The sequence below is a fragment of the Lepisma saccharinum genome, chromosome 22 (assembly GCF_977018435.1).
Source record: "Lepisma saccharinum chromosome 22, izLepSacc3.1, whole genome shotgun sequence".
NCBI lineage: Eukaryota > Metazoa > Arthropoda > Insecta > Zygentoma > Lepismatidae > Lepisma > Lepisma saccharinum.
In genome coordinates, this window is record NC_139250.1 from 8932409 (window position 1) to 8959037 (window position 26629).

Genomic DNA, 26629 nt, shown 5'->3' on the forward strand with positions numbered 1-26629 from the left:
TAATTGCATGTTTATGTAGTTACCAGAGTATTAAGTTTCTTCCTGTACAAATGAGCCCATTCTTGCTTCTCAAATATTTACAGCAGAATTAATCATTTTTCCATGAATTACAGACTCACAGGATTATTCAAACTTCAGAAAGTGTCGCATCGGAAAATAAACTCTAAATTTCATGTTTAAGAGCCTATTTTGCATTTTGCAGTTCATTTCGAATCATTTCGTGACCAAACAGGGTACGAAAATGCACCTCACACCTTTCACAAACATGAAAAATTAACATTAGAATGTGTTATTTCACATTTTGTGTTTTTGACAAAAACGAAACAGATTAGCATCGCGCCAGTCACAAAAACTTGTCATTAATTAATTTCCAGAATTTTCTGTATGGAGCAAGCTAGTATTTCAAAGGACCATCATGGTGACATCACAAGCATATATACATTCGATCTTTATTGTCGCAAACAAAGCAAAATGTTATAAAATTTTTGTTTTACATTTTTCCGCATTTTAAGTTTTTTCAGTTTGGTCCCCTGAAAAAAGGTAAAATCGAGGTTCCACTGTATTGGCTACTGTTCCTGGACTGACAGCAGAAGCATTTGATTCTTTACTTTATCCAGTTTAGGGTATATGTAATATATAAAAATATTCTCCAAAATCTCAACTTTACATTGACGTACAATACACATCTCAATTTTTGTTTCATGACTGCTGTCAATTTTACAAGTTGCCTCTTGCGAAGGAAAATTCAATGTTATCGGATAGAGGAAAAACCAGGCGACAGGTTTGTTTGAATCAAAGTTCCTCAGAAACATCACACTAATATGGTCTCCTAATGCAGAAAACCCAGTTGGAATATCTCCACCAATTTTCATGCTAAGCAATGCTGTGCATTTATTTCCTTCTCTCCAAAACGTAATATAACCTGTTTATTATGCACATAGGTTTTACATTCCTACTTGATTTTTTTCTGGTATATTTTTGAGTGCGTGTGTATGTATGGGTGGCCGCGGTAGCTCAGTCGGTAACGCGTCTGACTACCATGCTAAAGGTCCCGGGTTCGATCCCCGGCCGGTTCAAATCCGGGAACTTTTCTAACGGTGGAAGCGGCCCCGGCGCCTACCCAGCGTCGAATAACATGGGTACCTGGGGGAAACCCTGGGGGGTAAAGGCGGTCAGGGGCGTGATGCTGATCACATCACCCCCACTCACGACCGGATCAAGAAAGTGTGGGGCGTTACCCCCACACCCCCTATACGCCTTCATGGCGTGGTGCTATGCACAGGGGAACACTTTACCTTTTTTACCCTTTTTGCGTGTGTATGTATGAACATGGTATGTGTTATCCACCATCTTCATTTCAATGTTAACCCCTAAGGCCGGTTTGACGTACACATTTCTACCATGGGCGGTTGACGTACACTATACCTCCGCATCATGGCTCTAAATGGATGCATGTTCCGTGACATCTATTGGCATGGAAAGAAACTAATGTTCTTGTGCTTGCTGGTGAGACTGTATTTTACTGCCCCCTAGTGTTATTTTGCGAAAATATTTTGAGAGTTACTTTTCTTTGTCCCTGTTTGCGGTAGTGGTGGTAGCATGGCGGGGAGAAGCGGATTGAAGGGTTTTGGGAGCAACAAAATTCGTGAAATTATTGAAGAAAGTGACAATGATTCATCCTCTAGATTATTGTCAAGTAGTAAGGAAAGTGATTTAGCCTACGCTGAAGTGGAATCTCAACAATCAAATGAAAATAGTGCTAATGACGAAACAGATTTGTCACCTGTTACTGCTTTGGATGTGAAGTGGGATTGTTGTGTGTTCAGCAAACATGGAAAACGGAGAGACACAGTTTACTGTTGTGTTGGCTGTAATGTTGGTTTGTGCCTTGATACATGCTTCCAGGCGTTTCACACAAAATTGTACTTCTAAGGGCAAAAGAAGAATGTAACAGTGAGTGATGCTCAGGCAAAGTAACAACATAATGTAAGAATTTATACTTTCTGAACAATGTTTGCAGGTCTAATAAACCCATGGATATGTACTTTAATTATGTTGAAAGTTTCAATTGAATTGCATTAGTGGTTCCGAAGATTCAGCATTTTAAACAATGCTGTGGGAATCTACAGTGTTTCCTTGTTTAAAATTACTGCCCAGGCACTAGACTTCTGGACAGTGGCGAAGTGTGACATTTTTACGTAGTCATCGCAAGATTTCCTGAACGTGAGTGTCCATCCTTCAACGGTATGGGGTTGGAGGGGAGGAGGTACAATATATCTCTGCAATAAACACCACGATCATTGCCAATTTAATGTAAAACCTCATAGCACAGACCTTAAGAATACAAAAAAAACATAATTCTATCCCATACAATGAGAATTATTAACCCGGGAGAACGTGGGTGGCGACATCTTACGTGAGGAGGCACGCACGGCATGACTGTGCTTGAATATTTAGGTCTATTGGGTTTGTTTCATTATAATTCAAAATTAATTTTCTTGTATTTTATTGTTTCCTTCTTTCTTTGTATGTAAATATTTTTTTTCAATACTATAAATAAAACTGTTGAGATTTTTAAAAAGTTTGATACACTGTTTAAAGAAAATGTTTTCTTATAGGCAAAAGAAACACGATTTTACAAAAGATTAATTGGTGATTGTTCTTGTTCATCTTTTTATTGTAATACAATATAATTATGAAACAAACATAATTTTACATAGGTTTGATGCAAATGTTTTATAGAGGAGAAAATTATGATACTACAAGCAATTTACAATTTTAGTATATTTTCGGTGTATAATACTCCAGTTTTTTTTTATCAATTTCATCTCTCTTCTTCACTTCCACTTCAGCGACAACAAGATTCCATTTGCATATTCCACACATTAAAAAACTGTGTGTTCACAGCAGATGTAGAGTGAAAAGTGGATGCATTTTCTTTCCTTTTCTGATTTACTTTCTTTACCGCCAAAGATGTGTTACCTTACACATTCAAATTGCCTTCCAAGCTCTTTATTACGTTGTTCCTCTTTCTCGAAGCCTATGAATTTGATCCTCTTTTTCCGGGTTCATAATTATAGGGGAAAATCCAATAAAGATCTATTGTTAAATCTATAACACGAAAAAGCGCACACGGTCAAAAGCACCGCAGATGAAACTGAACTGTGCCTTTTAAATGGTAGAAAGCCACTGTTAAAATTAGATAAGGTTGGTGAAAAAAGAATAACCAACTCGTATGAGCAAAAGGGCAAGCAAAGGTAGAAATTTGCAGTCAAATCTCCGCCACGTGCATTCTCCCGGATTAAATATGATCGAAACTGAAATGAAAACACCTCAATTGTCGCATTTAAAGGTAAGAACTTTTATGGTTCGCCGTCAATTGTTGTTTTGATAATGAAAAGGGGTCATTCCACGTCAATTCATCCAGGCCATGTCACCCACCATCACCGATTTTGATGAAATTCGGTATGCCTATAGAACGTTTTATGCTGATTACAAAAATGACAACTTTTTAAAAATTGGTCAAGGGGTTCAGAAGTTACGAGCTTTTTAAGAACTCCCTGTACGCCACATGCAGCTCCACTTTGAATGACACGCATTAGGTTATAAACGATCGTATCTTCCCTCGGGTTTGCCGTAGAAACTTCAAGTTTGTTTTCTTTTGTTCACAATAGTAAAAGCTTTCATTTAAATAACGTTTCAGATGAATGCTTCAATAAACATGTATTTTTATATATAGTTTTATGTATTTTTTTAGAAAAATAAATGACTAACTTCAAGAGCGAATTTCATGCAATGCCCCCCCTTCAATTTCCCCATAATTTTATATGTAGGTAACTCAGAGTGTGTACTAATGCCTGATGGAAAAATTAGGATGGGCGGTTCAGAGACAGGGTGATAAAAAAATCATTTGTATAAAATGATATTAAAAGTAAATCTTATTAAAATGCTTATGTATTTAGCACAAAGCCTGAAGTACATTATGTTTCAAGCTACAATATTCAAAATTTATGTTCACTATGTGTGAATGTAAGCATAGGCGTAACCTGGTGGGGGCAAAGGGAAGCTCTTGCCCTCTCCCAAATTTATATATTAATTTAAAATTTGCAAGTGATAATTACAGTGGAACCCCGATTTAAGTTCCTCGATTTTACATTTTCCTGCATTTTGCATTAAATCGTGGTGGTCCCAACATAGCAAATCGTTGAGAAATTTTCCAAGATTTTACATTTTCCCTTGTATTAAGTTTTTTCAGCTTGGTCTCCTGGATAACTTAAAATCGACGTTCCAGTGTAAATTAGTTTCAACAGTCTTCATTTTTTAAAAATGATTATATATTATATAATTATATATATAATCATCATTATTAACATTCCCAAGTTTAGCAAATTTATCTTCGAGAACATTTTTTTGTGCATTTTATCTCAATATGGAAGTTCTTTTTTGGCTACCCTTCATGGGGATACGTAATATGAAGTAAGAATTAATACTACACATTTGAGCTGATTGAAGTTTTTTCAAATGGAGCTTTCTTCGCCACATACCACAGAAAATATCATTGTGACGGGATGGTTGGAACAGTAAAAATACTTGTATAGACTTCTATAGTATAAAGCAACGAGTACGGCAATTATGTACCAATTCCGTAGAAATAGTATTCAAGGCATAAATTTCTTAGTAATCATCTAGGGTGAAATGACAACAACCCACAGTACAATGTGTCAGTGATTGCAAAGTACTACAACAGTACCAGGAAGTATGCACTAATTTGAATTTACAGGTTCCGTAAGTTACTTTTTACAAGTAACTGAGTTGCAGTCAATCATTAAAAAAGTTACTCAGTTATTGTTACTGGTACTTTGAAAGTAACTGAGTTTATTTTTTTAATTATTTATTTATTTATTTATTGCGTCTTGTTTATCATGGCGAAGTTAAGGCTTTGTAGCCTTTTCTACCACTTAACCATGTTTACAACAACATTTAAACCATTACATAGAAAGGTAAATATTAAAATATAAAAAGAGAAATATAAAATTACAAAGAAAAAATTACAGAAAGAAATGATAAGAAAAAAAATACATACGGGAATAAAAACCTAACCTATACTCACGAGCATACAACACACATACACACACACACACACAATCAGATATTCATGACAGTAGTCAGGGATTTGAAATATTAAGGTGAATAAGGGTTTTCAGTGTTTTTCTGCGCTTAACTGTATTCAATTTATCACTAAAATATAATGTGCTAAATATTTGTGCCCAATAAAAAATGTTTTAATTGCGTCTTAAAGACATATGCTGAAGATGAGTTTCGGATTTCGAGGGGCAGTGAGTTCCAAAGACGAGAAGTAGAAACGGTGAAAGATTTTGAATAAAAATTTGAGTTATGAAGGGGGATGAGTAGTTGAGTTCTCCCTCGCGATCTGGTGTCAAGGCTGTGTGATTCGGAAAGCATTGAGAATCTGCTCGAGAGATAAGCCTGTTCCTTTGAACTGATTGCCCTATAGAGAAGGGTGAGGTTGTGTACCTTTCGCCGATCAATTAATTTGAGCCGATTTAGCTTTGTAAAGAAAACGGATAAATGGTCCCTATATTTCAGATCGAAAATAAAGCGGACGCAGGTATTTTGTACTCGTTGAAGACGTTGAGCGAGATCATCTGGTAGTTCGGAATAGACAGAATCGCAGTAATCGAAGTGTGGAAAAACAAGTGCTTGCACCAGTTTGATTTTGATGCTAACGGGTAGAAAATGTTTAAGCCGAACAAGAGCGTGTAATGCAGCGAAGGCTCTTTTACTAGTAAAATTTACGTGATCTGACCATGAGAGATGCTGATTAAACATTAACAGTAACATACTGTTAATGATCATTGATTTGTGTAAAAGTTACACAATATCAATGATCATGAAGACTTCCGTGTTCTGCTTATGTTTCTAGTACATAATATGTATTCATATATTTACATTATTACTGCTAATAAATGATGGAAAACACAGTCAGCTTTCCTTGAACGATTATAATTTAAAAAATCATTTGTATGCTGACCACGTTATTTTGAATATGGTGTAATTGATGCCACTTGCACCTATTTCTTTCTCCTCCATTCCAAGTTCAACCAGATCCAAAGATCCACTCCCTCGACAATGCCGTTTTCCTAGCTGGACAACAACATTCCAAACGAACGCAGCAGTCTACCAAAAACAATGGATTTTCACATACAATTAGAAGCGAATTACAGTAAACCGTGGATGTTCTAAATTTAGCATGAAACAAAGCATAGCTTCCTTGCCAGCAATTCCAAGAAAATCCTTTCACGTAGCATCTGGAGAAGGTACATATTTTATTTTTATAGTCCGGAACAGAATTGTCCAATTTAGCTATTTGCCTACTGCAAAAAGTAACTCTGTTACCGTTGTTAACGTTACAGGTACTTACTTTTAAAAGTAGCTAGTTACAGTTAGAATTCCTAAATAAAAAGTAACTGTACTTGTAACTTTGTAACTAGTTACTTCGAAACACTAGTTGTTTAACAGTCAGAGCAAAAATAGTACTATCTTAATGGGTGTCACTTGGAAACTATCTTCGGGTTGGGATAATCACAAAGTTTTCCATCGCATAAAAATAGTGTCCAGGATTATTTGATAAATACATTTGAAAAATCACAATTATTACTCTTTATTCGTTCCTTCCTCAAGTGCCAGGAGGATCACAAAATATATTTAACTTGTAAATTTTAATTAATATATAAATTTGGGATAGGGCAAGTGCTTCCCTTTACTCCCGCCAGGTTACGCCCATGCTTACATTCACACATAGTGAACATAAATTTTGAATATTGTAGCTTGAAACATAATGTACTTCAGGCTTTGTGCTAAACACATAAGCATTTTAATAAGATTTACTTTTAATGTCATTTTATACAAATGATTTTTTATCACCCTGTCTCTGAACCGCCCATCCTAATTTTTCCATCAGGCATTAGTACACACTCTGAGTTACCTACATATAAAATTATGGGGAAATTGAAGGGGGGGCATTGCATGAAATTCGCTCTTGAAGTTAGTCATTTATTTTTCTAAAAAAATACATAAAACTATATATAAAAATACATGTTTATTGATGCATTCATCTGAAACGTTATTTAAATGAAAGCTTTTACTATTGTGAACAAAAGAAAACAAACTTGAAGTTTCTACGGCAAACCCGAGGGAAGATACGATCGTTTATAACCTAATGCGTGTCATTCAAAGTGGAGCTGCATGTGGCGTACAGGGAGTTCTTAAAAAGCTCGTAACTTCTGAACCCCTTGACCAATTTTTAAAAAGTTGTCATTTTTGTAATCAGCATGAAAAGTTCTATAAGCATGCCGAATTTAATGAAAATCGAGGATGGTGGGTGACATTTTCACAAAATTCTGGATGATTTGACATGGAATGACCCAAAGCAGATTTCTTATCGTTCAATAATCAATGTGTGCATTTCCTCTTAACAAGTGGAAATAGCAGACATTCGCAGTAGTGTGCCAGTGTATTTTTTAGTAGTCATTCCTGAATTCCTCATTTTGCCACCCTTTCCTGCTTTTGACGTTCTTTTTTTGTAAGATTATTGAGCCTGAGCAGGGACTATGACCCCTCACCAACCCCTCCTTGATCACGCCACTGGACACACTGAAGAATCTGGATGACTCCAGACCCAGACAAACCCTGCCATGGCTGTAAGCATGAGGATGTGGCTGAAAAGAAGGCCTGTTATGACCCAGACCTTCAAGAGTGGGGGAAAGTAGAGGTTGCTGGACTGCCTGTTTGGAAGCGTTCGGCCATGGTTCAGCTGTTCTCGGCACCGTCAAAGATGATGGATTCGCACCTCTTCTGCGATGAGCTGGGGCTTCTAACACCATTGCCTTCAATGGGAAATTTGACGCAAGGGTTCGGCCATTTGGCGCAATGGGTAGTACTGGAACATCAGTTCGATGCGCTAAGATTAGCGAATCTCTTGCATATTTCCAGCTATTCCATGCTGTCGCTTGGCTTATTTCGCACAAATATGCGAGTATGCTGACTTATCTTTTACTTCTTCTCTAAGATATATAAAATGCAATATTTTTATAACTTTGCTTGGTCATCGCCGCATCTCCCAATGACCGGACGCCTCGCCTCTGGGTATTAAAATTCCGGCCTTAGGGGTTATGAGTTTGAACACTGATGAAAGGTAGCAAGAAAAAAATTACAAATGATCATGGAAACAGTTATGAACTAGTGGTGATATTATTTCAAAGCTTATTGATAGAGGAATGCATATTTCGTTTTTCACAGAAACACGAAATTTGAAATAACATGATGTAATGTTCATTGATCATGTTTTTGAAAGGTGACATGCATTTTTCTACCATGCTTTGTCACAAAATGATGCAAAATGAAAAATTAACTGTTAAACATGAAATTTAAAGTTTGTTTACTAACGTGACACTTTCTGAGGTCTGAATTGTAAGTTATGCAATTCATGGAAAAATGATTAATCCTACTGTAAATATTTGAGAACCAAGAATAGACTCCATTACACAGGAATAAACGTAATACTCTGATAACTATTTGGTCTAGGAATTAATTTGTGCGCCTGGACAAGAGATGGCGTAACGAGCGTATTGTCCCACAGTTCCATGTATCCACACATGCGTTGAAAACTCCTGTCAGCGTGCATGGTTCGTAGTATAGGGCAGTTGATTGACGCGTCAACAACAGCATTTTGTAGTCAACTGAACTTGGCGCAGTTCGTGCCAGATAAAGTGTTTTTGCGGGGTGTTCTGCTTCACTACTTTAATATGCAGAAAAGTGCTACCGAAAGTCATCGTATTTTGGTGGAAGTGTATGGTGACCATGCGCTAGCTGAGCGAACGTGTCAGAAGTGGTTTGCATGGTTTAGAAGTGGTGATTTCGGCCTGGAAGACCAAGAGCGACCTGGACAGCCAAAAAAATTTGAAGACGAAGAATTGAGAGCATTGCTCTATCAGGATTCATGTCAAACGCAGGAAGAACTTGCAGAAGCATTAGGTGTTGATCAAACAACAGTTTCCAAACGCCTCAAAGCCATGGGAATGATTCAAAAGATGTCACATTGGGTTCCACATGAATTGAAAGACAGAGACGTTGAAAGACGAAAAACCATTTCCGAATTGCTGCTTTAAAGACAGAAAAGAAAGGGGTTTTTGCATCGCATTGTTACTGGCGATGAGAAGTGGATCCATTACGAGAACCCGAAACGAAAAAAGGCCTGGATGAAGCCAGGTGAACCAGGTCCATCACAACCGAAACGAGATATTCACTGTGCAAAGGTTATGCTGTGCATATGGTGGGATATGAAAGGTGTGGTGTACTATGAGCTGCTGCAACCGGGTGAAACTATTAATGGAGAAAGTTATCGACGACAATTAATGCGTTTGAAGCAAGCTCTGGCCAGGAAATGACCAGAATGGGAGAACAGACATGATAAACTTATTTTTCAACATGATAACGCTCGCCCACATGTCGCAAAACCAGTCAAAACCTATAGAAAATGTCGGATGGGAAGTTTTACCCCACCTGCCGTATTCACCAGACGTTGCTCCTTCGGACTACTACTTGTTCGATTGCATGAATAACGATTTGATTGGACAGCGGTTCACTTCTTCAGAAGATAACGAAAAATGGGTCTCTGACTGGATCGCTTCAAAGGATGAGGACTTCTTTTGCCACGGAATCCGTAACTTGCCTGACAGATGGGCGAAAGTGGTGGCTCGCGATGGACAATATTTTTCTTAAGGTATTTATGTATTTTGTGTTTGAACTACAGCTTCAATATGTGCGTAACATCCGCACGAATTAATTCCTAGACCAAATACATAAATCTGCTATTAGATGGGAAATGTTTATTTTATGTAATAGCGTAGTTTTTAAATCAAATTTACATTTAAACTCACCATTTTTACACCAAAATGCCATTTCATATACCGCTTTTGATCCCGAAATGTCGTTTCTGTACGGAAATCTTTGTTTTATTCACAATAAATACAGGGTAATTCAAAATGAATGGTGCAACTTTACACAAGTTATTATGATGTTACTATTTATGATAGAAAATCAGACAAGGCATCAATATAAAGAAAAACTAGGGAAGTTTTATTCCCACTTAGCGGGCTTATTCTGCTTAGCCGATGCTCCACCAGGATCACCAGTGTCGCAAAATGGGTAATGACCAGTAGAAGGCATATTGTGTATTGGAGCTATCGAGAATTGATTCAATCACAATGGTGCAAAGACATTCCCGCATGCTTTTCGGTAGCAATGCATAAGTTTCACCCTTCCGAAAGATTTGCCAAAGTTACAACTGCGATTGTTAGTGCCTTCAAAACCGTTGACAACGACTTGCTGTCTCGTGTAGAGCAAGTACTTGATTATCGTTTGGACCTTTTCCGCGTAACTCGTGGTTCCCATGTTCAATATTTATAATGTGAGTAAAACTTCCAGAGTTATTCTTTATATTGATGCCTTGTCTGATTTTCTATCATAAATAGCAACGTCATAATAACTGTGTAGAATTGCACCATTCATTTTGAATTACCCTCTATTGTTACTCATGTAAAAAAATATTTCTAAAAATGTTTTCAAGGTTACTGTGATTATGAATAAGGTAAATATGCTTACCATTGTCACAAGATTACCAAACCACTGGTGAGCCAATTCATGACCCACAACAAGTGCAATCCACTGCTTCCTTATGGCAGACGTGTTCTGAGGATCCACAAGCAAACAGTTTTCTCTGTAAGTAACAAGTCCCCAGTTTTCCATGGCACCTGTAAGGGAAAGAACAATTACTTCATGTTGCACATGAGAGTATTTTTTATTGAGGCAAAAATATTTATGATTGTCCAGAGAAAACTTATTTAAAAACTGCATGAAAAGAAACTCAAAATGTGAAAAAGTGGAGAAATAAAAGAAGTGTAAGTGACAGAAATAGCATCAAAGGTGACTCAGAATGTGATTAGTGGGAAAATACATAATAGTAACAGACGAACATTTGTAAGGATGCTAGTACAGAAAAAAAAACAATTGCCCAAGGAAAGACACTGACGTAGGGTGTAATGCTGTAGTGGAGACAACCAGAAATGATGTCAAAGAAAGATCTTATGCTGGAGAAATAAGTAATGGTGCCAGAGGAAGTTGTAGTTGTGGCTAATGATGTACTGGAGCCTGAGGAAAAATTATGGTGGAGGAAAGAAGTTATGGCACCAGAGAATGGGAAAAGAAGGAACTTATGGTCAGGGAAAGAAGTATTGTAATGGAGGAAGAAGTAATGGTGGGAAAATGAAGTAATGGTACCAGAGGAAGAATTTAAGGTAGAGGAAAGAAATAATGGTGTGAGAGGAGGAATAAGTTATCATGGAGCAAATAACTAGTGTCAGAGAAAGTAGTTATGGTTGGAAAAGGAAGTAATGTGGCAAAAGAAGTAATGAAAGGAAAGAAATAATAATGCTAGAGGAAGAACTTAAAATAAATAATGGTGTCAGAAGAAAGCTTTGGTGGGAAAAATACGTAACGCTTCCAGAAGAAGTCATGGTGTCAGAGGTATCATGGAGAAAAGAGACTAATGTTTCCAGGGGAGAAATTACAGTGGGGAAAAGAAATAACAGTGCCAGAGGTAGAAGTAATGGTGGATGAATGTGCCAGAGGAAGAAGTAATGGTGGAGGAATGTGCCAGAGGAAGAAAACATGGTGGGGAGAAAAAAGTAATGTTGCTGAGAAGTTATGATGGGGAGAAAAAAGTAATGTTGCTGAGAAGTTACGATGGGGAGAAAGAAGTAATGGTATCAGATAAAGTAGTTATAGTGGGAAAAAGAAATAAAGGTGCCAGATGAACAAGTTATGTTGGGTAAAGAAGTAATGGTGCCCGAGTTAGGAGTCGTGGAGCCCTAGTTAGGAGTCGTGGAGCCCGAGTTAGGAGTCGTGGAGCCCGAGTTAGGAGTTATGGAGCCCGAGTTAGGAGTCGTGGAACCCGAGTTAGGAGTCGTGGAGCCCGAGTTAGGAGTCGTGGAGCCCGAGTTAGGAGTCGTGGAGCCCGAGTTAGGAGTCGTGGAGCCCGAGTTAGGAGTTATGATGGAGCCCGAGTTAGGAGTTATGATGGAGCCCGAGTTAGGAGTTATGGAGCCCGAGTTAGGGGTTATGGAGCCCGAGTTAGGGGTTATGGTGATGAAAAAATAAGCCTGCTACAGAAAGAATTTATGGTATGGAAAGAAATAATGTGCCAGAGGAAGACTTTTTGGTAGAAATAATAGTGGGAGAAATCATGGTGCCAGAGAAATAGGTTAACACGGAGGAAAGAACTAAAGGTGTCAGAGGAAGAAGTTATCATGGAGAAAAGAGACTGTTGCCAAAGGGAGAAATTACGGTACGGAAAACAAATAATTGTGCCAGAGATAGAAGTTACGGTAGGGAAATATGCCAGAGGAAGAAGTTATTGTCACCCTGTAATGTCCCTGAGAAGTAAGTTAAAATTACAGAGAAACTAGTACTTACTTTATTCGCGAAACTGTAAGTTATGATTGAGAGAAAGAAGTAATTGCACCCCAGGAAGATATTGTCCTGGGGGAAAGAGTAATGGTGCAGGATAAACTAATTATGTTGGGTGAAGAAGTAATGGAGCCAGAGGTAAAAGTTATGGTGCCCAATTTAGAAGTTATGGTGAGGAAAAAGTAATCTGCTAGAGAAGGAATTTATGGTGAGGAAAGGAAATAATGTGCCAGAAGTAGTTTAGCTTGGTTTTAATTCTATTAACTTTTATTTTTTAATTGGTGGCTATAACTTACTTTTATGAGTTGCATTCAAAAATTATTGAATACTTCAATTTACTTCATCAAGTAAGAAGCAAATGCAGTATATTTAAAGTACACTTAACTTCCATTTTGATTCTCTAGAATAAATAGCAATTAATAATGCAAATGGCGAGGAAAAAATTATGTCCCTGAGAAGGGAATTATGATGGGGAGCAAGAAGTAATGGCACGAGAGGTTATCATGGGGCAAAGAAGATGATTAGGGAGAAAGAAGTTGTGGTGCAAGATGAAGACATGGTGAAGAAAGAAGTAAAAGTGTCAGAGTATGAACTTATGGTGGGGAAAAAATAATAGTCCCAGAAGAAGTTGTGGTGGGAGAATGAAATAACAGTGTCAGAAGAATATGTTATGGTGGAAGGAAAGAAGCAATGGTGCTAGAGAAGGAACTTAAGGAAAGGAAGCAATTTGTCAGAGAAATAAGTTATGGTGTGAAAAAGAAATACGATGGGAAGAAAGAAGTTATGGTGTGTAAAGAAATAATGGAGCCTAAGGGAAAACTTTTGGTGGAGGGTAGAAACAATGGGTGCCAGACAGAAGTTATGGTGGGGGAAAGAAAATGGTGGAGGATAAAGAAGTTGTGGTGGGGAAAAGATGTTATAGTGCAAGATCATATGTTATGCAAATGCCCCTTCCTAATCATGAACATTCGCAGACTTTTTCCACTGACGGACAAGCAAGGTATTTTTCCATGGGCATATTACCCCAATAATAGTGTTGCCACCTCAAAAAACGCATCTTGAATTTGAAAGTATCGCATTCCCGCATTCCTATTTTAATAATTAATGTAAATTATTATGACTGAAATCAAATTATACATGTGAAAATGTACGTTTAGGTTGACATTCAGTTTCTAAAGGAAGATGTGGCCCGTTGACCCCCTTCCAGACGTTCATACCCCTATATTATTATATTTTCACCTAGAACTTAGGATAGAGAAATCTTATCACCTTTATTAAACGACATTCTGCTCTTCAAGAAAATGAAGTATTTTCAAGCCAATGAAAGTTCAAAACAACTATGGAGGAAGGGGGTGCACTGGCACAATCACAGGGGGGTCAGGGGGCATTGGCCCCCATCCTTGGATGGAAATCAATTTTATAGGGGCTAACATGGAAGTAAAGGAAAGCAAGATTAGCAGAATATAAGAGTAGCAGGACAAAAGGATACTCAAGATGGAATTTGTATTCCCGTCAATTTTGCATTATTTCTTCCAGATGGCCAAGAGCATTGCAGGGGGGACACAGTGTTGCAATTGATCCCTCGATTTCAAATTTCATACAAATAAAAATAAGTTTCGTAAAATTTTCTAGCTCACTTCGCTCGCAATTTCTTTTTTATAATGCATTGTAAATTAACAGGGAGAGAAGTACTGCTCTTAAACAGATTTCTGTTACATGCATTAACAATTGTTTGGGGGAAAATGAGCGTGCACATTTGAGAAACAATTTATATGATTTCTGCTGTTGGTTTGTTATGGGGTGGATGAATTGATTATGTATGTATTATATACGCACCCATCAATGCAATAAAACTTAAACAGTGAGATAAAATTAGTTTTTTTCTTTCCAGACAACTTTCATCAAGGATTTTGCCCACCCCTAATCAGAGGGTCTGCGCAAACCTATGTGCAAGATGTAGAAGTTATGGTGGGGAAAAGGAAGTAATGTACCAGAGGAAAAGGTTATGGTGGGGAAAAAGTAATGTGCAAGAGGAAGAGGTTATGGTGGGGGAAAAGGAAGCAATGTGTCAGAGATGCACGTTATGGTGGGGAGAAAGTAGTAATGCTACCAGAGGAAAAAGTCATGGAGGGGAAAGAAAATGGTTCCTATGTAACTTATGCAACTGACATTTTAAAAAAAAAAAAACAACTTTGATTTAACTAATTCAGAATATTACAAACTAATGTGGTAATGTTTCATCCTTGTTCCCCAAAACATTTTTAAGCTTATACAATCAAAATAAACACACAAACCACCTTTTATGTTTACACCAGAGTAACTATTTTTCATAAATCTGTTTCAGTTTTGAAATTCTTTGCTAATGTCCACATCACCACCTTTATCATAAATATAAAATACATTAAACATATTAACAGTGGTTAAGAACATAGATGTTCTGCATCAAAACCTTTCTTTACCACCATAAATATGTTTTGTCACTTTCGTTGTTTGATTAAGAACTTACCAGCAGAAAAATCAGCAATGGCTATAAGGTCAATTTTTGGCAATGGGTATGCTATTTGAAAGTAGTCTTTGTAATAAGGCAACACTTTTGTAGCTACTTCCAGAGCAAACTTCCCCTGTTCCTTCTTTCCAACCGGAGTGTAAACTCGCACAAGAACACCATCATTGGAACGATCTTCAATGTAATCATACTCTCCAACCACAACAGCCACTAGGTATGTGGACATTACAGGCGTTGTATCAAACTTCACCTTCCGCAGTTCCTGATTCTCACCATGAGGCTCTTCCTTTATCACAGGCTGAAAATAAAAAAAGCACATATATGTCAGTTAATACTACAAATCATACTGGAAGGCAACAATCACTAAAGTAATAAGACTAGCCTCAATCAATCATTAACACTATTGCTAACTAAAAAAATGTATATGCTCACTCCCGATAGATACCTTCCAAAATATATAATATGAAGGGATAAAAACTAAATATCTGATGATATGAAAAAAAGTGCCAATGTAGAATTTACCGATACCCAGGAGGACATATGGTCACCATGGTGCCTGAATTTTCAAATTTAGTTCATAAAAAATACATATATTAGGTGCATCCAGAAAGTAAGTTTCCCACTCGCCCATAGGTGGCAGGCCATGCATGTTGAAACCGGTTTTGTGCATGCGTGAGAGGCACATGCCCTGGCTAGTGAATGTCCTAGAAGACACCTCCCGAAAGTCCTCAGCAGTGTTGCGGCAGCAATGTAACATGGCGGCTCTTATTCCATCATCTCCCGCTGCATGCGAGGTTCATTCGGTGATAAAGTTCTTGAACGCAGAAAACATACAGCCAATCGAAATTCATCATCAGTTGTGCAAGGTGTATGGGCCAGACGTCATGAGCAAGCAGATGGTGCGTGGTTGTTGCAGGACATTTACTGAAGGCCGGTAAAATGTGCATGACGACAATGCAAAGCCGCATATGGCTAGGTGCAGTGCAGACCTTCTGGACAGGTTCGGTTGGGAGGTGTTTGATCATCCATCATACAGCCCAGATCTCGCTCTCAGTGATTACCACCTGTTCTTGCACCTGAAAAAGTTCCTGTCCGGTCAACATTTTCACAGCAACGAAAAGGTTCAGACGGCTGTCACACAGTGGTTCGGCACCCAAGCGGTGGACTTCTACAACACAGGTATGCAGAAGTTGGTCCCACGCTATGACAAGTGCCTGAATTCCGGCAGGAATTATGTTGACAAGTAACTGGACAAGTGCTGTATCTGTGGCAATAAATCATTGAATGAAATAATGTGTTCTTTTTGTGCATGACCCCAGGGAAACTTACTTTCTGGATGCATCTAACATTTTCTATTAATATTTCAAGTTTGCTCATGGAAATTTCCATTACCCTTCTTATTAGGAACAAGTAAGGTGCCAATTTTGTATTAAATAATAAATTAAATGTTTGAAGATCACATTTCAAAATGCATAGCTTTATCTCATTTGGATTCATGACTTTCTTAAGCAGTATTTGAAGGAAAACAAAAGAAAGCTTAGGAAAAGGGGCAAGCGGACGATTTTTTTTAGTTTTCTCTACCCTTGGCCATACCAATAACCAATATTGTATCAATCTGACATAAAATTGCAAGTGTATCTTGTACAACATATATAATTCATTAACCTCTTTCATTCAAGTGTAACCATGTCAGTGGATTAGATTTTGCTTTGGAAAAGTCTCCAGATATAATAAGAAATATGATTTATGAATTGTGTTTATAAAAATAAAAAAAGGACAATCGTGGTCTAAAATACAGTCATTATCAGATAATAATTGTACTGTTGAACTAGCAAGTTCATATTGGTTGATACCAATGGAGTATCACTTAATCTGACCTATTCATAATGTAACTTGTAATAATTTATTGGAGACTGTGTTTGCCTTTACCAAACAAATATTCTTATTTAAAGGCAGGCCACTTTCATACTCACTGCTATGGACTTCCAATGCATATTCTCATGGTCAACTTTTGCAATAATAAATAGCAAGCGCATATTGTTGTGTAAAAAGCAGCACATGGTATGAGAAGCAAATTTCAATTTCCCCATGACAGATATTTTACAGTTCAATAAAATATACCAGAAACTCAATAACTCATGTTGAATACTGAGTTTGGAAAACTACCATTCACATCTACAATAGCTACAGACAAGATTTATTTTTCTTTTCAAAAATGACCTATTACAAGGTAACCAAAAAAGTTCTTGCCGTTTTTAACATCACATAGGAAAAAGTGATCACTCACAGGAAAATATGTGTGCCACGTGCCGGAAAAGTTGTCAGGGTGGGAGTGGGGACATTGGTCTTGCCCAATACAGACACATTGCGCACTCATAGCAGCCATAGCTTGAGCAGGGGCGAAGAGAAATGAAGTGTTGAAGCAGCTCGTTTGGGGTTGTCTGCTTTGTGACTTTAAGGTGGGCTTGTCCGGAAAGGAATCAAGTTGCCGAATATGTCAAGCCTTTGAGGATAATGCTGTGAATGAACGCACCAATAGGAATTGGTTCCACAAGTTCAGGTTGGGAGATCTGTCACTTTGTGATGAACCCAGCAGTGGCCAACCACAGGTCCTGGATGATGAAGCCCTGCAGAGAGCCATACAGGAGGACAGCAGCCTAAGACGTTGTGAGTTTGCCAACCACTTCCAGGTTTCCGATAAAACAGCCAGACTGCACCTGCATCACATAGGAAAGACGTTCAAGTTGAGCAAGAGGGTACCTCATACACTGTCAGAAGGCAAGAAGCAACAACGAGTGACAGCCTGTTTCTCGTTCTTTCTTGGCACAGCAAGACACCCATATTCGGTCAAGTGCTCACCAGTTACGAAACGTGGGTCCTATATGACACTCCCAAGTGTGCCCGACATTGGTTGTCAACACGGGACTTTGTGCCTCACACCACAAGACCACCTTCACACCCATGCAAGATCATGCTCTGTACAGTGGACTAGTCACCAAGTGGTGCACTATGAGCTGCTACCAACAAGCCAAACCATCACTGGGGACCTCTACTCGCAGCAGTTGCAACGTGTGCAACAGGCACTGAAGCATAAGGAGCCAGCATTGGTTAATCGCAAGCGTGTACTGCTTCTTCACGACAATGCCAAGCTGCATGTGGTGCAGGTGGCCAAGGATACCATATAGTGACTTGGCTGGGAGACACTGTGCCATCCACGTTACTTCCAGACCTTGAGCCAACAGATTATCACCTCTTCCATTTCCTGGACAACCACCTTTGTAAATGAGGCAGACTTGTGGCAAGCACTCACGAACTTCTTTCCGTCAGAGACCCCGAGATTTATCAAAAGAGCACTGCACAGCTGGAGGCATGTTGACAAAAGGTGCTGGATGCTGATGGGGATTACTTTGAGGACTAACAGTATATGACATTCTTTTCACACCTTTTTGTCTCTGATGATCAAAAACGGCAAGAACTTTTTTGGTTACCTTGTACATGTAGAGTATATCTTACGGCTCAGCTAGGTATCAAACTTGGGTCTTTCGTATTCTGTGCCAATGTACAGCACAGGTAGAAATATGTACCATCGAATATAGCACACAATTTAAAGTCTGATGACAATTTACAAATTATGAGAATCCTAAACTTTATACCAAGTGTCAAGCGTTTGGGTAATTCACCAGCGAAGTGTGTAATGAAAAGTTGATATTTTTAGGCAGCTTTCAGAGTGAATTGACAAAACCTTCTGAAATAAATGTAACCTTTTTAACCGAAATAATATTTCAATAGTCACCACGGTTTGCTGGTCGAGAATGCAATGGAAATGATTTTTTACAGCCAGTAGATGCTCATGTCACCTGCCCTGCCATTTCAGTGTGAAACCCCCATACTGCCTGCCACTTGTAACTTCTGAAAGCTGCATTCAAGGAAATGAACCTTATAATTATGGATTGTCATATTTACATTCTGGCCTGTTTTTCAAAGCACATCTTTGCTTCTGTCAACACAGGTTATACTTGCCATATCTTTTAAGCATAATTTATAGTTGCTGTCATAGAATCCCATACTACATTATGTTTGTAAAACTGACTAAAGATATCATTTCGGAAAAGTAATTTCAACACAAAGAAAGGTGGGATTTTAAACTTACATTAATTGATGCACTGATTAATAATTTTAAAAAATTTAATAAAAGCACCACTCACCACACTGGTTGCTAAAAAAAGAGTTTGTCTATGAAGGACTTAACAATCTTATTACACTGAATCAAGCATCAGATTTATTGGTTTTTGGACATCTTGTAGTACTTTTTAATTGTTACCATGGAACCATCAGTTATTATTTTAGATTCAATAAAGAACTGGTAATGCACATTGTTACAAAAATTGAGACAATTCTGTGCCATACTGACTAATGAATGATGTGCAAAAACAATAGAAGAATCTATATTCAGGATGCAACGATGCAATAAAAAAAACTGCATGCAGAGAATGATGTCTTAACGTCTTGCTCATTGAGACATCATTCCAATGCTGAGAACCTCCCCCACCAATGGAATTTTATTCTCTACATATGCAACCACATGGTTCACGGTAGCCACTTGTATATAGTTCTGGCAGACAATGACAAAAGTTTTAGGTTGTGGACATCATATCTGACACTTCTTTCATGCAAAATCATAAAATAGAAAATGCAATTTATGTATGGTTGATATGTTCTTGAATGTATGCATAACCACTGTTATACAATAACAAAAAAAATATTTCACAGTCTAAATTATCATGGAAATTATGCACAATTCATAGTTTTCTTTATTTTGGGAAGAACTTTGTGGACGATTTTGTCATATCATTAATATTTTAAAGAAAAACTCAGCTAGGTATGATACAGTGCGAATGGAAAATTTACATATTAAAATTGATATTCTCAACCACTTTGAATTTTTACAATTGCAATATTCACGTATCGGTTCAACCCAGTTCCTGGATTAATTTGCTTTTGTGCCACTTTTGGCTAATTTGCGAAGACGTGGATGAGTGATGATATGATGAAATTGATGAACGGACACACACAAACATCCACGTCCAGGCTAGGATTCAAACCTGGGACTCCTGGCATTGTAGCATGATGTGCTAACCACTCTGCCACAGGGGCCGGCACAAGTAGTTCTGTGGCTGATACACAATGTTTTAGACCATTCTCTTAGTCCTTCTTCAGGCTTTCAAAGAAGTTGGAAACATCAAAAACTTACAACATTGGTTTAAAATAAAAAATACGGACATGGAAGGTCATCAACAACAACAAGTTGTGCTCTGTCATAAAATTCCAAATTTTTGAGAGTTCATAGCAAGAAAATAACATCTTAATGAGCAAAGAAAAGTTGCTGCCATTTTATCTTATAGCGGAGGAAATTCATTTTAATCACACATCATCACCCTGTACATAACTGTTAGCATCACTGGTCCAGCCAGTACAGCATCCAATTGACATGTGGGAAATTTTCTAACCTTGTCCCTGCATAAAGTGGTTCTAATCTTCACCCAACATCTAACAAACTGGGACCTGGATGCAACCTTGGAAAGTAAAAGTGACAGCAGTGTGGTGTTGATCACATCACCCTCCAAATCCCTTCTCTGTCTACATGTCAAACTGTAACGAGTACAGGGAACTTTCCCTCACCGTATCTACGAATTGCCAAATGTAAGCTGTAAATAAATATTTTAGACTTGAGACAGTTGTACTTCATTTCGCTCTCTCCGTAATACTGCACACAAAGTAATAAAAAAAATCCACAACGACAGATTACTCAAATTGCTGGGTTTTACAATACTGTGCAAAAAAAAATACTTCCATTGACTCCAAAACTTACCATGTTTGAGAGAGCTACTTTGCTTTTAGGAACAACTAGAGTTATGTTGAACGTTGCTTTGATGGCCGGTTCGTCCCAGCAAGGAAAGCACCTCCGAGCGTCCGTCGCTTCAAACTGAGTCACCCCCGCATAGAGTTCCTCTCTGTCTGGGCTGAAACAAACAAGAAATAAACGCTCATAAAAGGTCTGAAGGAAGAAACACATGTACTCACCATATTGGAAAGGACCACAAGTTGGCGTGGTGCAATCACAGTTATAGAGAACTCAGCTTTGACCTGAGGTTCGTCCCAACAGGGGAACATCCTGCGAGCATCTGTTGGGCACAGCTGTGTGACTGCTGAGTATGAAATTCCATCTTCCAGACTAAAAATATCAGATGACTGGTAAGACTAGGTGGCACCGTAATTTATCTCTTACATCAACAGTGAAATTCTCACATAAAAAAACATTCACGCAACTTTTATTTACAAATGGACCACATTAGTGGTGACGTCACAGCAGACAACAGAGCACGATTTCAGTCCAAAGAAAGTGGCCATGTGTTTTTCTCCTATTCAAAGCCATTGAATTTTCCATCAGAAGGGGTAGCTTCAATGAGTGTGACAGCAGTTATGAAATAAAATTGTGGTGTGTACCGTACAGCAATGCAAGGATGAGATTTCAGAGAATACGTCTATATATTACAAGTACCTTGCTGCTATAGATGATGGGAAACCAGCAACCTTACGTGACTGCAGTGGCGCCATTCTGAATCAGACGCCATTAGGAGCATTTGCTTTACTAAATATCCTACTCCATTTAAACTTTACATTCTCCTCTGCAGGGTATGTGTAATATATCGACAAATTTTCCAAAATCTCATCTTTACGTTGATGTATGATATGCATCACAATTTTGTTTCATAACTACTGTCATAATTCTTACAGCTACCCCTTCTGATGGAAAATTCAATGGCATTGAATAGGAGAAAAACTAGTGACCACTTTGTTTGGACTCAATCTTCCAACATGACGTCACATTAACATGGTCCATCGAAGGCACTCTGTATGAATGGGACAGATTAATCGGTAAATTTGTCAATAACCTTATCAAACTGAGATTTTTGAAAACAGCCTCTAATTTAGTGCAACATTCTGCAATTTATTTTTATAAATGGTTCTACAGGATCCAAAACAGTTAATGGTCTTGGGTTGATTTGACTAATTTTTTTTTTTTTTTGTAGCATAGACAAATCTGCACATACTGTTACGCTACGCTGCTTTTGTCCATCATGCATCAACTAGAACAAAATTCAGAATAACAAGAGAAGAAAATATGTCTGTTAAAAATTTCCTAGCTCCAAATTTAAATCTAATTCACTCATTACTTAAAAGGAACAAAAACTGAGGACTATAATCTCCTTACCTAGATTGAAAGCTGAAGCTCAGCACACAGAAGCCTCATTTAGTTCACTGTACTCTTTGACTCTCAGATGACTGGTGTGCAACAGAACTTAATTCAGTTTTAGTGAATCTAAGGATATTTTCAAGATTTCTGTGCTTGACATAATTTGGGTACAGCACAGATTTCCATATTCTCATGTTATTAGAAATAGACATTTCTTAAATGGATTGAATTCTTCTTACCTAATGCATCTCTTGCGCTATATGCTTAGGTGGATATGCATTTCAAAAGAAAGGGCCGATTGATTATATAGAGCAAGAAAAGAAGTGTGCCAACAATGTATTAGTGGTTACAAACACGTAAATAACACTTTTTACGTGACACCATGACTGGTGTCTAGAATTCATGTGGACCTGAAGAAGGAGGAAGTATTGACCTCCAAAACGTAGTTTGGATAAAATCATACTCACTCACGTAAGTTGTGAATTTTTGATACTTTTTAGGTATTTAATCTCTTATATTTTCTAGTAAATAATTCAAAAACCATAAATATCAAACCGCTTGAACAATTTCACCAGGTTTTTTTCTATGGGATCTATGGTATTTGTAGATATGATATTCTTCACCTGAGTGAATTAATCTGCTTACGAAGAGAATTATTTATATATATATACACATATTGGATATTTTGTATAAATCATTAAACCGTAACACGAAAAAGTTGGTTAGCGAGAAACTTTTCGGTTTGTCGCGATACACTTGCAGGTCAAGCGAGAAAAGTGTTGACCATTGTTTGAAGTTATTTTTGGAATGCATTGTTACTCCACAGCACTGTTATTTACTGCGCAATCGTAGTTTGTTTACATGGGCTGTCTTGCATATAAAATTTATCGCATGCCGCCGAGGTTACAATTAAGTTGCAGGGAGATGCCCCGGTTCATAGGAAGTGCAGCGTGCTGTGTGATAATTGTGGATTGCATGTAAGTTACACATTTCTATAGAGAAGCTTAAAAAGATACAGAATTGGTAAACTTCGAGGTAAAGAACACACAATAATTGCACATATAATGCAAATATAAAATAGTAAATAGTTACATCAAAATATAAACGTTTACATGCAAATCTTGAGGTAACTATCGTTTTTCCCAAAATACATAGATTTTGAAGATTTCCTGTACGATATTAAGGAGGTAAATTTGTCGCAATCATTAGAGATTAACAGCGACTCAATTCGACTCTGTTTGTTGATCTGGCAATGCCGCACCCCATTTAACTCATACTGACTTTTAAGGTTGAGACAGTCTATATACTGTGAGTCTCCTTTCGTAATTTTGGAGTTAAGTGTGAATGATGAGATCCGACAGACAGTGGGGGTGGTGAAGCTTCAGGACAGGATAGATCAGGCACAGATGAGATGGTTGACACATGAAGAGGATGGATGCAGAAAGACTACCAGTAAGAGCTTACAATGCACAAGGAGTAAGAATAAGACCAAGGGGAAGATCAAGATGTTGGTGGAAAGAGCAGATAGCGGAGAGTGTTAGGAGAAGGATTGGAAAGAAAGGGGTGGTGGAAGACCAGAAAAAATGGAGAGACTCGACTTCTATGCGAAGGATGATGTGCCCACAACATTATTTTAGAACTGTGAAATAGACAAACCCTGGTCACACATTAGAGCTAAACATCATGGTTTTCCGTGGTTTCCACATGTTGAAATAAATTTTGTCACATTAAACAATGAAAACTGTCAATTTCATTTTTTAAATAATTGAAATTTTCAAGGGTGTTCATTTGAGCATCAGCCCTTAAATATCAAAGCTTGATAACTGCTGCAAGATTAATTCCTACAATAAATGTAACTCCCATCAACAAACACAATAGCCTGTTGGTGCTCACACAACTCAATTTTTCTCATCACAGAAATTTCTGCATGCTCTTTGTGACAGTTTCTTCATAAATTCCATCTAATCATCATCACTATTAGCCAAAAGTGGCTGACAAGCAATACCAATAAAAATACAAAACAAAACAAAAAAACAAGCACGATACTCAAGATACAGTAAAGTAAGGCACATCCCTATTGGTTATAATTAGGGCTTCATAACTTAGCATATGTATTTTCTTTCTCTTGCTAAGGGTGATGTGTTCCCTAAATATATTGAAATTCATATTATGAAGAAACAAATTAAATTAAGATGACTTTTAAGGACATATTTGTGTCGCCCCTGTCAACACATACTTTTTCAAAGCACAGAACTATTCAATCTGTATTATATTAATCTATGTTGGAATCTTTTCTTTAAAAATGTGTTATTGTTAATGTTACAATAGGAAATGAATTGTTTAACTTAAATCAGGAAAAAATGTTGAAACTATAGAAATACTAAACAACTATGTAGTAACCTTGGTAAATTGTAAACAAAATTATGATATAAAAGAGCTAGACTTTTGTAAGTCTACGGGACATTCTCCTGGTTGCCGAAAGGTTGATGGTTCAGGGGACGTTGGGGAATATCTTGCTTCAATCTTCGGATTGGCTGGTGTACTTGTACTCCATTTTTTGGCGGATATTCTACAAACCAACTCTGAATAAGGTGTTCTCCTGCATCATCAAAAGACCAGGGTTATAAACTTCGGTATAACTAATAGGTTTAGGCCTACAAGTTATACCGGGTGAATTGTCTGTTTGAAAAAGTGCTTGTATAACATCAGCAGTTTAAATAAATCTTCGAGTGAAAGGTCTTAATGATCTTTAATTTCAAACCTACATAGGTGATAATTAAAAATAAATCCTACACCACAGACCTCGCAAGGGCTTGGTCCTACTAACCCTTAGAAGCCTTTGAGAAGTCCGATAAAAGGGTTATAACAAGACTAACATAAAGCCCCAAAGGCAGAAGGTGCGTGTCATATTTGGCCATCTCCACATGATAGAGCATATGTTCATAGTCTTTCGGTCATATTCAGCATATTTTCGCTTTTTCAAGGTATACAGTGGAACCCTGATTCGTTCCCCTGTTTTACATTTTCCCAACGAAGCAATTTTATGTTCTATCAACTTCGTTCCCTGAAAAACGTTAAAACGAGATTTCACTGTATACAGCCATTTTCGAAGTGGATTCGTCCTTACTCCCATGTTCACTCAAGTTGTTGATTTTTTCTTACAATTATGTGTCCCAGTATATTTCCTGAAAAATGGTGAAACAATTTTGGGATTTCTTCCTACTGCTATACCTAGGTAGCTGCTCTGGAACAACTAGGAGTGCCACTAGTGAACTAGATAGAAGTTGTGAATAAAACTGTGAATAACTGACATGCTGCTTGTGGTGAAGTGGGACAAGTGTCAATGAAAATGAGGAAAGTTTCGGAAAAAAAGAAGGGTATCATATATTGTGCTCTTTTGCAAAAATTTTACCAGGAGAAAAAGTTTCTCTCCAATCAAGAGAACCCGAATGACATCATTCACGAGGCATATCCAGAAACAAAGGTTACAGCCCGTATAGGCAGTAAGGTGATGTTTTAGTGCGTACGTTGGCATCACTGGCTTTGACCTTCATCCTTCCGCTTTAGTTTCACAGCCATTCATCATTGTTACTTGGAGTCTAGTTCGAGTAACAGGTACTGACAATGGCTGCGCCGGTTTACAATCCCGCCAAATGTGAAGTGCGTGACTGATTTCAAATTGTGTAAAACGTATAATCGCTTCTTATGTGTAACAGAGAAGAAAGAAATGTAATAGTATGCTGTTTTGCTGCTTAGCAACCAGAGATGTAACAATAACATTTGTGTGTAGTTTGAATCACTTCAAATCGAGCATAAACTAATGTATTTAGTGCAAATAATAAGTATATTCACCAGAGAACGGTGCTGTGATTTTGAACTATATACATTACTGTTATTTCATAATTTGCTGTGACGCAGAATAGTGATTTTCTGACCATAAAGTAAAATGCTCAAGCCTCTACGACACTAGCAAGTGCACTCCATCATACATTTTCTCCATGCAAAAGGTGTGTGCCCAGTGCATATCCACAAAGCAATTGATCACGGGCATCGAAACATTATGAGTCGCCAACATGTAACGAAGTGGTGCCGTGAATTCGCTGCAGGCAGGACCAACGTTCATGACAAACACAAAAGCAGTAGGCTGTCTGTGATCACCGATGAACTTCTGCATCACATTGAGGAATCAATTCGTGTAAATCTGCATCTCACAGTAAGACAATTGCACAAAATCATTCCGGAACTGTGGAAGACAACGCTTCATGAAGCTGTGACTCGAACAATAGGGTACAGCAAATTCTGTGCATGCTGGTTACCCAAAG

General features: G+C 37.8%; 1 protein-coding gene across 2 annotated transcripts in view; it reads right to left on the bottom strand.

Moving 5' to 3' along the window:
• Positions 1 to 26629, bottom strand: part of Psa (puromycin-sensitive aminopeptidase) — a 208557-nt gene that overhangs the window by 174450 nt on the left and 7478 nt on the right. Inside the window, exons 3-5 of one of the 2 annotated variants that reach the window (XM_083144000.1) lie at positions 21134 to 21284; positions 15053 to 15350; positions 10684 to 10832 (exon numbers count right to left, since the gene is read on the bottom strand). In XM_083144000.1, coding sequence (XP_083000126.1) covers positions 10684 to 10832; positions 15053 to 15350; positions 21134 to 21284 — 598 coding nt within the window. Of the gene's footprint in view, positions 1 to 10683; positions 10833 to 15052; positions 15351 to 20921; positions 21073 to 21133; positions 21285 to 26629 lie in introns of both variants that reach the window. The other variant, XM_083143999.1, reaches the window with a different exon arrangement.